Here is a 16,205-nt window from a genome sequence, read left to right as displayed (position 1 = left end):
TCAGTCATACAGATTTTGCTTCGTGGAAACTGAAACAAAATGTAATATTCACAACATTTTATAGACTTAGAATAATATTTATTCTCAAATCTGGTGATTTCTGAGCCTGGACTTTTTTGAAACACTTATTAAACTAGTTAAATACATTCGTTAGATATTTCTAGCGTGGTCTATTTCTTCAAAATTTAATAGGTTTGATCTATACTTGCAGTTTCTTCTAAGACTTAGTATGTACATACGGTTACTTTCTTCTTACTATGGTAAACAATATTTTGTTGTTCTTACAATTAATTATGTATTTAACAAGAGCTGATAAATGATTCAATATCATAGCACTTTATTAATAACTTTCTATCCGTAATGAACCTTCTATGCTGTAGTAATCGGTATTCTGAGATTAGTATCCGCTGCTTGTTCACCGTTATACACACACAATCTTGGTAATGAAGTGTGTTCTAGTTTTGTGATTTCACGGCTCTTTCAAAATTAATTAATAATTAGTACGACAAGCATTGCATGAGTTACTTTTCATTCATAGTTATGAAAGAAAAGAACATTTAATAAAGCATATTTAGAATGGGTTGTAGTATTTCGTTTTAAATTGTAGATATGAAAAGAAACTTTTAATAATAAAAACACTTGAGTTTGTTACTTATAAGAAGGATAAGAATAGCTTCAGAATATTCATTGCTTGTCTTCTGCTGATTTTCACTATAGTTACAGATGGCTAGGAAAATATCAAATGAGGTTATTGTAAACACAGTAGTATAAAATTGTGTTGATCCTACTTGTGCCAGTCGTCAAGGGAACGATTTTTCTATATATAACAGTGATCATGACCTTTATGCTCAGGATTATATATACTTTTCGCTCAGTGAAGGAAGTTTCTGTATCTTACTCTGTTCAGGATATTGTACCAACGTGCTAAAATCGAGGTTCGATCTCTGCGGTTGTTTCTTTGTGCAACCTTGCTTATAATAATAAGCAAACATTAAAAGATTCTTCTGATGATTTGAAAATAATTCTTTTGAAAAAGTAAATCTAGTGAACATTTGCAAAGCATAACCTTTAATGTAAAAATAAATAGGCATTTTAAAAATGAACCACTCAAAGTGGTAGTGAACTTGTTTGGTTAATTGAAAGTTGTAAGGCACTGTCGACTTTTTCTCTCTCATAAATATATCATTTATATTTTTACAAAGTCAAGAAACGAAAATCGCTCTCCGCCTCCACCTTGTTTGGATAATTGCATCCGCGTATAATTCTAGATTAATTTTGAACGAACATTGATACAGAGCTCGTTTGGATGTGTTTATAAAACAACATTGGATAAAGATCGTCACACTACACTTGTGGAGAAACAAAGAAAGAAAAGCGGTCTTTGTAAACTATATAGAAATTCAATCTTAGCTTTAGAGGCCATGAACAGAAGGTTTCTTGATAGTTAGGATAAGTTGTTATAAAGGTCACGAAGATTTCACGCGCATAACCGTTACATTATTTGTTTGAATTACTTAAGGTGATAACTGGTTAATTAAAATGAAGTCATATTCCTCTCTAAAATAACAACAACAAAAAAGAAATCAAATCTAAAAATTTTACGACATAAAATATTGTTGTTCATGTTTTTATTCTATTTTTAACCCCTCTTTCGGCATTAGCTAGTACCGGGTACCTTTAATCACCAAAGTTGTGGCACAATGGCATATTGTTTAGACTATAAACAAACAAAATTATATTTCGAACGCCGAAGTATTGGTGTTTTGATGTGTTTAAGGACATGTGAAGTTTTATATATTTATATTAGTGTAAAGAACATTTATAAATACAACCCATGTTTCTTCTCAGCTACTAGTTTTTGTTGCTATTGGTAAGAAGTGCATGCTAAAAAATCTTCTATTAGCACTGGTGTCAAACGCACCTCTTGGAATAAGATTACAGCGAAGAAATCGATTCGATAAGAAATAGAGGACAACACAACTATCGTTTGATTGGATGGCTATGAAATTGTCATCTGACGTCACTTCAGGATATTAAGTAAAGTACAAACTGTACAGCACAGCGCGTATTGTGACATCTTCCACTGTGCTATAGATTCACGTTCATATTACCAGACAGTGAGTGCATGTAATAAAAGACTTTCCTATCTATAGTTACTCACCGTTATGATTTGTCTTGTAATATATGTAGAACATTCTCAGAATCACATATATATCCTTACGAAATAAAGTTGTGGGCGAGCTCTATTAAAAGCAAACAGTTCTGTTAAATGTATAGGTCACGTTGCGCTTAAATCAAGCTGTTTAGTAGTTATTTGAAAATTTGATTAATAATTTAACTTTCAGTCACCAAAGACTTCCATGGGTGTCATATAGAAGAATACCAAAGCAAAGGAAACTAGAGGGGCACTCAGTACAGCGTAGTATTCAGCTTCTCAAAAATTAGGAAGATACGCCCGTCGGTTTCAACAGACACAAACCATTTTTTTGTACGACAGTGAGGAACAATAAATAAAGTTGACCAAGTTTCCTCAAAATCTGATTGTATTTTATTAAGTTACAGAGTAAAAGTTGTGTAAAAAATCGGTCCTCATGTTAACATGTTAATTTTCAAATGGTGGGCTAAAGAGAAGACAGCTAGTTAACACTATCATCTGTCAGTTTTTGAGCTATTATTTTAACGATGAATTTTGTGATTGGCCGTTAATTATAAGCCCCATAGCTGAAAGGGATGATCATGTTCGGTTACGGTTTCGATCGTGAGACTCGTAGATTGCGAGTCGATCACCCTAACAACTAAGTCATGGATTAAGAACAGTATTTAGCGAGGACACGTGTTATCCATACACGCCGCTGCCTTCACAAAACTGTTAATTCGCAGTGGACAGAACATAGATCGCTCGTTGTGCAGTTTTGCTCTAAAAATCAACAACAAACCCATCTCTGTATAGTTAACTTGTTGAACGTAAGTATTTCGTGATATTTTGCGTCCACTTAGTAACTACGACAGTAGATGTAATCATCGTCTTTCAACACAAGTGATTTATGCAGAATGAACGGTTTGTCATTAGTGATTTACTGTGTAAACCTTTTTATTTTATGTTCGTGCCCCTTGTTCGATCAAGTATTTCGTACCAGTGCCCTCTGTGTAACAGGTAATAAGTGTTTCGTCGTGCAGATTGTAACCAGTAACTATTTTCACGAACATATGGTATTTAAAGTATGAATGTTTCCTTTATTTTTTTAAACAAAATAATTTAGTAAAGCTTAAGGCCAATACAACACGCACCATCTGTCGGATGTCCATAAAAATGGCTGCGCATGAAAACGTGTGTGAGGTAGAAATTGTTATTGCTTCATTAAAACCTGCTGTCATTGTTGACGTCTTTATATATATATTTTTTAAGTACCCGGATCATTGAATATTGATTTTTCATCTACAGATATTTTATATTAAATATAGGCTGCATATAATTTGATAGTAGACATGGTTATGCCAGTTTTCAGAAAGGGGTGAATTTCTTTTGTTAATTAATATTTTGTTTTTACGATGTAGAAAATAAGTCGGAAGCCCAATAAATGTGTAATAGAAAAGTTCTTTTAAATTTAAAAAGATCTGACAGGAAGAACACAACTCTCAAAGAACGTTTCACGTCAGGAACAGTGTCTTGCCTATTTGCTAAATCGTATATAATATATATATATATATATATATATGAGTTAGAAAATTCTGTTGTTTTGGTGCAATGCCACATCAGGCTATATGCTATGTTCACCGTGGTGAATCGAACCCTGGATTTTTCCGTTTTAAGTTTGTAAAATTATGGCTGATACCGTTGAAAGAAATAATTTGTAAGGGACTAACTCCGGTTTTTGAAACTTCAATACCCGTACCAGCTGTCTTGAGAACACAGTTTACTGTTTGAGACATATACCTACGCACGCCTTCTGGATGGTATTATGCTTACGTGCCAAGCGTGTTAAGGCGTGCGACTCGTAATCTGAGGGTCACAGGTTTGCATCCCGGTCGCGCCAAACATGCTCGCCCTTTCAGCCGTGGGGGCGTTATAATGTTACGGTCAATCCCACTATTCGTTGGTAAAAGAGTAGCCCAAGAGTTGGCGGTGGGTGGTGATGACTAGCTGCCTTCCCTCTAGTCTTACACTGCTAAATTAGGGACGGCTAGCACAGATAGCCCTCGAGTAGCTTTGTGCAAAATTCCAAAACAAACAAACAAACATATGCTTACGTGTACTTTTAAAACTTGTATCGAATAAAATATCTAACGTTACACTGCAGTGGACATTATTAAATCTAAAATTTGACCAACGAACCAAATTTTTTGAAGAATATTTTTTAACTATCCTCCAATGGTTCTGACCTTTGCCATTTAGTGTGGGTCACATCACGCTCTTCGACCCTAAGCTTCTTCAGTTTTCTACCGCTTATAGAATAACAGCTTGAAACCACAACAAACTGCAGTGTTTTGATATTTTTTGCCAGCATCTACTTTACTTAAATGAGAAGGTGTTTTTTTGGTGCGACTTCTTATTTTATTCATATATATATATATATATATATATATATATATCTTTATAATTTTATATAAACGTTAAAGATGTCAGCGACGTGAGAACCTAGAGAAATGTCGTATTATTCATTAATACACATCTTTCTGAAGGTTTCGTTATAACTTCCACGTGGGAAACTTGTACTTGGCTCCCTTACACCGGCTGTTGTGTGTTGTGATTGGCACCCTCCCAATGAAGCTGTCAGGATAGAATTGAACTACATATTAGTTGAAAGTACTCATTTTGATTTCATTATGTTTCATATACACCCAACATAAATATTTGATGTGCTTCATTATACGGTGTGTGTACTAAATGTAAATATACGCTTCTATAACTTTCCTTTTGATTATCTCGTGTGTGTAGTGTTTTTCGCAAGATTTCCAGAGAATGGTTGAATGGATTTTGACAAAAGCTGGCATAAGTTTGGACTATGACCTGCCTTAGAAGTGATTAGTCTTTGAAGGTCAAGGTCACAAAGATAAAAAAAAATCCTATCTCTTAACTTGGGGATTGATTTTTCAGACTATTTTTGTTATATAATTTAGTCAAAAATAATTGGATTTTGATGAAATCTGATGGACATATGTACAATGTTATTCCTCATTTTTATATTAAAAGTGGCCCGTGTCTGTTGATAAAAACGAACGTAAACAAATTTTTTTGTATTTTTTTAGAATCTAATATGATGAATGCTGCGTAATGGAAGTATGCGCTCCACTGAGTGCCCCTCTAGTTGTTTGTTGCTATTTTGTTTTGATTTTATAATTTAAATATTGCTTAAGAACTTAAACTTCTTTTTGTTTTAATAACTTACAAATACACCAAAGCGTATTTTACCAGTCGTGATCTAATACACCCTGTGACAAAAATGAAGCGATCTTTAATACAAAGTAGATATGTATATATATCGCTTGGGATCAACTTTACAGGAACTGTTAAATTATACCTAGAACTAGTCTCTTCTTACGAAAATAAGAAACATTGACAGGAGAAACACGAAACCATAGGCCTGGTATGGCCAGGTGGTTACGGCACTCGACTTGTAATCCGAGGATCGCGGGTTTGAATCCTCGTCGCACCAAACATGCTCGCTCTTTCAGCCGTGTGATCATTATAATGTGAAGGTCAATCCCACTGTTCGCTGGTAAAAGAATAGCCTAAGAGTTGGCATTGGGTGGTGGTGACTAGCTGCCTTCCCTCTAGTCTTACACTGCTAAATTAGGGACGGCTAGCTCAGATAGCCCTTGTGTAGCTTTACGCGAAATTCAAAACAAAACCAAAACGAAGAACATTTCGATTATTGTTTACGAATAGTTTCAAAATATAACAGTTGATGGATTATTGAGGCTACGATTTGAGAAGAAGCTGGAAAGGAAGTGATGCAGTCGATTATGTAGTGTTTGTTTTCTTACAGCAAAGTCACGTAGGGCTATCTGCTGAGAACACCGAGGAGAATCGAACCCCTGATTTTAGCGTTGTAAATTATGTAGTCAAGTATCATTTCTCAGTGCGACCAGTACAGCCTTAAACCTAATTATAGTATATTCACAACCCTGTGGATAAAACAAAACTCCAGAACAGGATAGGGATTCAGATCGGGAAAGATCTGATAGACATTAAGTACTGCTTGTTAGTTAGGTTGCTAATTAACTTTTTTCTCTCCTTTCTGTTATGTATTTTAATTGTGACAATAGTGAAGAGACAGAAAAAAATATCAAATGAAAGTACAGCGATAAATGTAATTCAGTCATGATGTCTTATACTTCAACAGAGTGATGTAGTTTGACTGTGATGTCGTTTATTGATGTGTGTTATTTTCTATTGAGCCAGTTCTAATGCTTTATCAAATATATTCTTTAGTTTCACTGTTACACCTTTCAATATACATCTACAGATATATATATCCTCGAAGTTTTGTGTAAACAATAAGAATGAAAGCGAGACATCTTTTTTGTGACATATTCAGCTTACGTTAAAATGTGATCGATGTGTTAGGCTTATCATATCGTTGACATTTAAATGAAAAACTAGTCTCTAACTTATCCACCGTACAGTGGGAGATTTGTAGTAATGTTTTAACTTCTTGATTCGTATGTCAAATATATAAACTTTGGATGTGAACAGTACGTCTTTTTAACTTTGCGACTGTGTGTCCCCTTTATGTGTACGTGACGTTTATATCGAGAATCAACTTCTGTGCCCATTTTATTCAAAGACATCCACCAGTTTTCATGTCTGTTTACATGTTCATTCTCAAGATATCATCTCGGAATGAAAGCAGGATGGCCTTCAAAATCTTGCCAAACACGCGTTGGTTATCACGCACATTAAAGGAGGCGAAAGCGTGTTACTTTGCACATGCTTATGTAAGGTAATCTTACAAATTGTGCACAAACGTAAAAGGATATAAAATATCTCCCCGTTTCGTGTGTTTTAGCGTGTTTGGTTCCTGCTTCTTTTTGTGTGTTGTTTTAGAATCGTTTTTAGAAAACTTAAGGTTATTCATTAAATTTCCCTAAATTATCTGAGTCAGTTTGAGTGATTTTTGCCTTGAAATATACTAAACTATGCTTTTAACATATTAATTTACGTTTTATTCTTAGAGAAATCAGGCCTACGTAATTGATTCAGATCATGAAACTAAATCATGTTTAATTGATAAATGACTGTCCATTAGGATTGGAATCCTGGAATTCCTTATTAATGGAGCTCCCGAATGTTAGGGATTTCGGGATTGTATTTGAAATCTTTCTTGACCAGAGCGGTGCTAGTAATATTATGTAATTCTTTACTTCTCCAATGGTGATAATTAATCAATATAGATTAAAAGCTAATAGAAACTTGCCTTCACTCGAGCCTAAGCTTACATTATGGTTACTAAATGATCGTTCTGACTTAGTAATGGTAACGCCGTGAGGCCCACGTACAGAAGATTTCGATTCAAGCGCTCATAAGGGAAAAATAAGTTTTATTAACAAAGTTATCCGTGCCTGTACATGTTAACCACTCTCTAGCATTCGCATTATTTTCTAATCACTTAAGTTACACAAGGAATGTAGCTATGTAATTGTATTTAATAAACACAAAAAATAACACGGGTAAATTAAAGATTTAGGATCCCGGAATTTGTATCTCAGAACAGCTAATAAGCAGAGAACAACGTTTCGACCTTCCTAGGCCATCTTCAGATTAACCTGACCAGGTGGTTAGGGCTCCAGACTCGCGGGTTCGAGTTCCTGTCACACCAAACATGCTCGACCTTTCTGCCATGATGGCGTTATATGTAACTGTCAATCCCTATATTCGTTGGTAAAAGAGTAGTCCAAGAGTTGGTGGTTAATGGTGATGACTAGCTGCCTCCTCTCTAGTGAGTCTAGTCTCACGTTACTAGTTAGGGACGGCTAGCGCAAATAACCCTCGTGTAGCTTTGCGCGAAATTCAAAACAAACAAACACACAAAAATACTGTCCTTTGATACCAACTCACACTATATGCGTAGATGTAAAATTATTTACTAAAATCCTCCCAAGCGGTATAAGCGGGGCTTATAACACTAAAATTCAGGACCGGATTCCAGTTATGTGTGCAACACAGGTAGTCCGTTGTGGAGCTTTCCGCACTACAGGGTGGCCCGTAAGTCCCTACCCGTTCATATATCCTATGTATCCAGTGTATCTGTGTGCTGTCTCTCATTCTCGCTGCGCTCATGTACCCACGTACTTGTCACAATACGCTCTTCAAGTGTAAATCGGCTTACATCGGCCATATTTCTCTGAAAAAAAAGAAACAAATTTGTAATACATGAGTAATTGAATATAACATAATAACATGTGGATGGGTAGGGACTTACGGGCCACCCTGTACAGTAAATAAATTTTGAAAAATTATTAAATGTTAGGAAAAATGGTTAGTTGCATTTTAGTAATTATAATAATTTTAGTTTGAACGGAAATGTTACTTGAACTGTTGCAGAAATAATTTAAGCAATATAATAAATTGTAGTAAAATTATTAGTTTGTTTTTAATTTCGCGCGAAACTACGAGGGCTATCTAGTTTAGCCGTCCCTAAACTAGTAATGTAAGACAAGAGCTAGTCATCACCACTGATCACCAACTCTTGAGCTACTCTTTAACCAACGAATAGTGAGATTGACCGAAACATTATAACACCATCACGGCTGAAAGACGTGTTTTTATTTTATTTGTCTTATGTAAAGGAATATCAAGTACACACCGTCCATTACATTAAAAAAAAAAAAAAAGTAGCTCTGGATACAACGCCGTTTTTCTACTTATGTGTATGTATATAGATATGTGGTATTGACTCTAAATATTTACATAATCCGTCTACAGTACTTTTCATTTTTTGTAGGTGTGTTTTTAATTTTATTTTAATTTTCTTGATAGTGGTTACTTTGTGTGTTTAGTTATATGAAAGATGGTTTTGTTTGAAAGAAAATAACTGATCGAAAAAATTGAGAAAGAAGTAAGAAACTCATTACTATTCAAAACCCATATGTAAGTCCCATACTTTTAAAGTAAGTGAAGTATTTCTTATCTAGCTTATTTTTATAGATTGCTGGCCTTCATCGAAAATCTGTTTCGTGTTAGGATTTCAGTATATATCTATCTATATATGTATACGTTTATTGTACATTTTTATACGCTTAGCCTGAGGTTTGTGTTTGCTTATTCCATAGATATTTCGATTTAGGGTTTCTGATAACAGCTATTGTATAACGCGCTATTTGTTTACCATATCGGCATTTTATGACTCGTGCTATTTGTTTACTGTGTTATTCAACATGATGTGAAAACAGACAAAACGGTCAAAGAATGGCAAACGAGGAATGAAACTGCAATCACTATATAGATATACGTTTTATACAACACTATTAGAGAGTTGGGATGTACCAAGTAATTACTGAATGAAATCTGGGATTACACGTTGATTCTAAATCTGAACCTCGTGTAATTAAGGAAAGCTAGTTACTCTGGATATACCGTCTTTTTTACTTACGTGTATTTATATAGATATATGGCATTGACTTTAATTATGATATCCGATTCTTTGCATGCTGATAATTGACATAATTTATATTTTTTTCGTCTTATGAATAAAACTCCTCATATTCTCTGATCCAGAGTACACACATAATATCTTTCACGGGGTTTCTCTTAACAACGACAAAAAAACTTAATTTTCTACGAAGAGCTCAGGCTGTATTATTGTATCTCGAGGTAAGAAGTTGTAGGGGGCGCTATTAATGTGAAAGAGCGGGTAGTGTAGAGGGAGTGAAGAGCTGACAATTGTGATGTCGCAGTGGATCGGCCAACGGATGTAGTAACACTGCGGCCAAACTGGCTTGGCGCCGAAGCTTCTAACGTCTTGCCGCAGTCTGCAGACATGTGACTGAGATTATCTAGTGCTGATTTAGTTCTTGGCTTCTGACGGATAAAGATACCGAGCAGTGAATGTGTTCCGTCAGTGAATACCGTTTTGTAAAAGATTTTTTGTTTAAGTTTCGTACATCAGTGGCATAGTGTTCAAACTCTGTCAAACAACAATGTAGTATTACCAAGATCTTGTTATTATGTAAATTTAACTGTTATGCACGTACGTAATGATGATGTTTTGGGCTAGTCCCAGTTCTTGCCAGCTTCTTTGTGAGTATCTAAATTGTGGTTGCTATGGAAGGCATTCGTGGTGATGAAGTGGTTAAAGATGAGGGTGACGACCAAAGCCACGTGATCGCGGAGATGGCCTCGGCTAAAAGTCGAAAACGTAGTGACCGCCATAAGAATAGAACAGAGGTGACGTATGTTACTACTGATAATGTATATATATATTTCCCATTATTATTTTTCTTAATGAATACTTTGATTAAAATGGTTGAAAAGTAGTTTGTTTATAGATCTAACATTTTATAAAGGTTTGACTTTAAATGTGCGTAAATTATGAAAATCCGTAAACGTGGAAGGCTATAAAAAGCTGGATTTAGTATCATTTGGTTTAATCTCTTTTTCAAAGACTGTAACAAAGCTTTTTATTTCATTTGGTCTGCTCTATATACACTGGCGTTAATACAAAAGATGCCCCCCATCATAGAACGTTATTGGGCCCTTTTACATTTATTTCCCAATAATTGTAGTTACGATTCTGTCTGATTGAAATCATGGACTTAAGTGAAAATTGAAAATTAAACCAAACTTAAAATTGCACATAGTGTTTATTTTCAGGTTATACACGTATCGGATTTTGGCCGTATTAATTCACACATTGGTGAAAGAGAGGTACGCAGTTGTACACATTCTGGAACTGTAGTAGGGAACTCAGTCTGTTATGCCCTTTCTCTAAACGTGTTTTAATATACCAGAGTAGTGCAACATGCATTTAGTTCAAACAAATTTAATATTTTTTCTCTTTTGTGGACAATTCTTAAGTTTTCAGGCCATTCGGGCCAGCTTTAGACTCGAACTAAAAGTTGTGAGACCATACTATACTTACTACACTGTGTATATGACTAAATTTGTTTAGGGGCAATCACTTGTGCTACATATACATGAACTGAATATTCTTTCCTCGAAAAGATGTACCAAAATAGTTTTAAACGAGTAAACGCGCCTTGTGTTCAACATACTTTACATCTGTGGAACATCAATTTTTTTGAAGAAAGAAATGAACAAAGATGGTTTTAAACGAGTAAAACGCGTCTTGTGTGTATCACATTTGACACCTGTGGTACATACGTGTTTTAATATAAAAAGACGAATAAAGATGGTTTTATACAAAAATCGCAGATTGTGTTTTAACACAATTCTGTAGAGGTCGTTGTTTTAATGGAAAAAGATGATTTTACACGAAGAAACGTGTCTAACACATGTGATATCTGCGAGACATCAATGTTTTTAGTATTAAAAAAAAGGGTGAACAAAGATGGTTTTATACAAATACACGCATCTTACGTCCAACATCTGTACTATGTGTATATAGTAAGTTTTTCGTAGTAATAGGGAAAAGATCAAACGGAAACGGTGCTACGTAACTAACAGTTTGTTCAAGTTTATGAATATGCTGTTTTTAATACACTTCACATCTTCGTTGTATCGACTGCATTACTAATAATATAGCAACACAAGAATTACAGAACGTTATTATACGTTTCGCATACTTAGTACGCTTCATCTGCATGTTTTTACTACAAATAGATTAAATCTGCGTGAATGAAAGAGCGATTACATGTCACTATTTATTACACCTTCAAATTTTTTAATATCAGTTTCATATTTAAAGACGTAATGAAGCCAGTACAAAATCAAAATTAGTCTTCTGGGAAAAATTTCAGAACGTTTGAATGAGAAAAAACTTTAACAGAAAATGTTAAAGTTAGAGTCATTTACTTTTGACATACGCTTATATATTATGCGGCAAACCTTTTTTTTTTCTTTTCAACTTAAACGTAATTTATTTTGGTCGTCAAAAATATGTTGCTGTACACTAATGGAAATAACTATGGAAACAGTGATATACGTACAGTCAGTAATGACAACTAATTAATGTTATAAAATGTTATTGGGTAAAATATGAGAGAAAAGTGAACAAGTTCTAGAAGGTACTTGCATTTTCTTTGTGAATTTTCAGATTTACTCTGGGCGTTGCGAAAGGTGTACATTATGGATTACCGTTTCTCAAGGTACTGTTGTGAAATATTATTCCATGTGCCCTGAATTACTTCGTGCAACCCAAATTGTTTGGCTGTTTTGTTTTTACCTGAGTTTTTACATAAGCTCCAGAACTTTTATATCGAGACTTTGTGCAGAGCGTTCTTGCTCATGAGTATTTTCCAATGCCCTCTTTGCCCTCGAGATATCATTTTACTACTTTTCTGTATGGCTGAGATCATTCTCTTGCAGGAAGCTAATTCTCCGGCCGATGAATCGTGTCCTGGGGGAATGGTATGATGGATCAGAATTTGTCTGTACTTGTCAGTAGTCATGGTGCCATCAGTTAAACGTAGATCACCGACAACGTTCAGCAAGATGAAATCTCAAACCTGTGATGATCTTCCTTCACGTTTCACCGTAGTTATTACGTTAACTGTGATACCGTTTTCTCTCTTTTTGTCAGCCATAGAATAAACTATCGTTAATTGTCTCTGAACAAATCAAACATGGAATCGTCCATAAATAACGCACATCTCCAACATTCTGTTATTTGCGGACGATGTCAATTTCACCCTTCTGGTTTAGTTACCTCTTCAGTGCGTGAAGTTCAGATCAAAAATGAATCTCTCTAAAAAAAAAAAAAAAAAAAGAGAAAGAAAACGATTTATCGAGAAAACAAAGAGAAACTTTTAACGAGTCTGTTATTGCTGTGTTTCAATAGTTTTGTTGAGAGTTAAAGAATTTATACATTTTTTACCCTAATTCACTTTTCTAAACAAGTTATTGGTATTTGTGGAAACTTATAAAGCAGAGCCCGATTAATCAAACGAGTATCATCACCGACGACCTTAATTAAAAAGCGTCACGTATTGCCTTAATCTTAATGTCTCAGAAGAGGACGGCTATTTGTCCGTTTTATGAAGACAGATGAAAGAAAAAGAGAGGCGTTTACAGTTACGACCAGCAGACGAGAACATGATTTTACATTGAAATTACCCCATTCACATCGTTTTCAGTCATCACGTGCACGCTGATTCAGCCGATCCGTAGTAGCGAGAACAGGACAGGGAAGGATGTGGGTTAAGTATTTGCTCACGCCGTGCATGTTACGAAAGGCTTCGCTAACAGACTGAACTTGTTCCAAGTGATAAACGAGTGAATCTAGTTTTGAATCTCTATACTTACAATCTCTGTCTGACTGATAACACAATTTGCCCTGACAGTATTTAATAGTGACAGCAGTGCCACCAATGTAATTTAATTCAATAACAATAATAGAGTGATAGATTTATAGTACAATTTATTCAGTTTCGCTTACTTTTAGACACAACTCTCTTACAAACAAATTTTTGTTAAATTCATACCTGCATTTTAAATATTAAAAATCTAGGGTAAAAATTAATTTTTTTCAAGGTGCACATGTTGTATATGTATTTGAATGATAAGTTAATATATAGAACTGTTCATAATTGGATGATTTTACTTTCATGATGCACTAACGTAACATTCTCTCTTTGTCAAGCACAACAACTTTAGAGAAAACTGCAAGTAAAATCTCAGCTGGTGGTTATAAAACTTGTTTAATTAATTTATTTTGGAAACTTCAATATTGAAGTTTCATCATAAAATGAAAAGTACGATTAAATATTCTACTGACGACATTAAAACTATTTCCTTTTTAATCGCTACAAATGTTTAAGTTGCTTGACAAAAAGTAATATCAACATTCATTTTATGTATGTGGAGTGCACATGGTTAATTTCAATGTACCTCAGCAATTTGTTTGGTTTGGTTTGTTTTGAATTTCGCATAAAGCTACATAAAAGCTATCTGCGCTAGCTGTTCCTAATTTAGCAGTGTAAGACTAGAGGGGAGGCAGCTAGTCATCACCACTCACTGCTAACTCTTAGGCTATTCTTTTACCAGCGAACAGCGGGATTCATCGTAACATTATAATGCCCCCATGGCTGAAAGGGCGAGCATGTTCGGTGTGACGGGAGTTTGAACCCACGACCCTTGGATTAGAGTCGAGTGCATTAACCACCTAGCCATGCCTGGCTCAGCAATTTGTAGATATAAATATAGTGGTACTTCGACAAAAGTTGTAGTGAACTGTTAGCACCAATGTATATGGTTTACAGGTAATTTCTGACCACTAGAGGGACCTGGATGTTAGAACACTCTATTAGCAATCTGCGGGTCGTGGGTTCGATTCCTGTCGTTAAACATGCTCGCTTTTTCAGCCGTTGGGATATAATATAACGGTCAAGATCACTGTTCGTAAAAGTAGTCCAAAAGTTTGTGTTTGGTAATGTTGACATCTGCCTTCCCTCTGACCTGTTAATTCAAAATAAGAGGTAGTTAGTGCAGATAACTCTCGAATAGCTTTGCACGATATTAAAACCAAATAAGCCTAATCACTAGTGGGCGCCATGCTTTTACTGTTACTTATAAGACAAAGCGTTATGACTAAAATCCTCTTTGAGGCGAAATACTACTATAGCGAAGTGATGGTAGAGTTAAAGAAAATATACAAACAACATAACATTTCAGAAAATTGCACTGTAAATGTTTTCCTAGAAGTGAAGAACTCAAACAGGAGGTCTTTTAAAAAACCAACATGCTTCAGAACCACACCTTAACCCAAGCTGGAGCAACGCACTCATTCGCAGAATGAAAAGTATGGTGACGCTGTTACACAAAAAATGTCATTGTGATATTTAATTTCTTATTAAAATACTTGAATATCACTAAGTTTCTCAAACACACAGCACATTTCGAAATTAGCTGCTGATTTCTTGGAGAGATGGTCAACGAAACTGGAATCACAGTGACCTTATTCGACCTATTTGTTAAGTGCTTTGATTCAGTTCCAATAGGTTTGAATACCTTTGGTCTGCCTTAAACATGATCTTTCCATGTGAAGGTTGTGTGGATCGTTTATTAAATTTGACTTGATTCTTCTTCGCAAAAGTTTGATGTAATGGAAATTACAGTGTCAGGTGGTGGTGCACGTTCATGACCTTTAGAAATAAAAGTGAATGACTGTGTAAGAGGTAGTTCTAAGGCATGACGAAACTTAAAACATTGTTCTTTTGTAAGTGCGGTAAATTCACTCTATTTACTCTAAAATAGAAAAGTAATTGCGTCATTCTTTTAAAGATATTCTATCTTTAGAAAATTAAATGTATACTGAAATGGAAAGTGCATGTGTTAGTGAAGTAAGAAAACTCCTCCAAAAATCATGAAGGAATCTTGAACATCAAACTACTTACCAAATGTATAACCATATGTTGTGTGAAGTTTGTATGAAAGGAAAACAATTTCAACAGGCCTTAGACATACACGTGTACAGGGGAAATTAAAACATTTTAAGAATACTGTGACAACACCGTTGTTTATTATTATTATTTTATTTTCTAAGTGCAAATAATATAAAATGTTTTATATTCAAATTAATATGTTAGGAGGCTCATTCTTCGAATGTTTATCTGTGCTCAGTGTAGTTTTAATACTATTTCAAGTGCTTGAGCTCCCCACTGCGGTCTCGCACTGCTAGAGGTGGGCAGAGCACAGATAGCCTGTTGTGTAGCTTAATGCTCAGTTCTAACAAACAAACAAAAATCAAGTGTTTAAGATATGATGTTTAAATTTTATAAGACTATACTGAGAAATAATTAAATTTTCTGATTTTTAGTTTTTAATACGCATGATCTCATTTTAAGTGCTAAAATTCGACCAAATGTGTAATATGAGCAGCGAATATTTGAATTTCCATTGATGGTTAATTTTATAATAGTCATTGAGAAAGACAATTAAAAAAATGGTTATCGAATTTTAGTGTTGCATTTTCTGGAAACAAGATTAAATAACACACAAATAATTCATGGCCTAAACAGAGTTTCATATTCGGAATTTAACATGGCTGAAAAATATTTGTAATACCTCTGTTAAATAAAGTCTCCCA

The 16,205-nt window shown here is 34.7% G+C and overlaps 1 protein-coding gene across 10 annotated transcripts in view; it reads left to right on the top strand.

Moving 5' to 3' along the window:
- Window positions 1-16,205, top strand: part of LOC143232073 (colorectal mutant cancer protein-like) — an 86,809-nt gene that overhangs the window by 32,757 nt on the left and 37,847 nt on the right. Inside the window, exon 2 of one of the 10 annotated variants that reach the window (XM_076467125.1) lies at window positions 10,218-10,411. The exons of 7 other annotated variants lie outside the window; for them this stretch is intronic. In XM_076467125.1, the coding sequence (XP_076323240.1) occupies window positions 10,265-10,411 (147 nt within the window). In that variant the 5' untranslated portion in view covers window positions 10,218-10,264. Of the gene's footprint in view, window positions 1-9,879; window positions 10,412-16,205 lie in introns of those variants that run through there. 2 more of the 10 variants (XM_076467126.1, XM_076467127.1) reach the window with 2 other exon arrangements.

The sequence above is a fragment of the Tachypleus tridentatus genome, chromosome 11 (assembly GCF_004210375.1).
Source record: "Tachypleus tridentatus isolate NWPU-2018 chromosome 11, ASM421037v1, whole genome shotgun sequence".
In the NCBI taxonomy this organism is placed as follows: domain Eukaryota; kingdom Metazoa; phylum Arthropoda; class Merostomata; order Xiphosura; family Limulidae; genus Tachypleus; species Tachypleus tridentatus.
The sequence above is the reverse complement of the archived record's forward strand: the minus strand, read 5'-3'. Positions and strand labels throughout refer to the sequence as shown.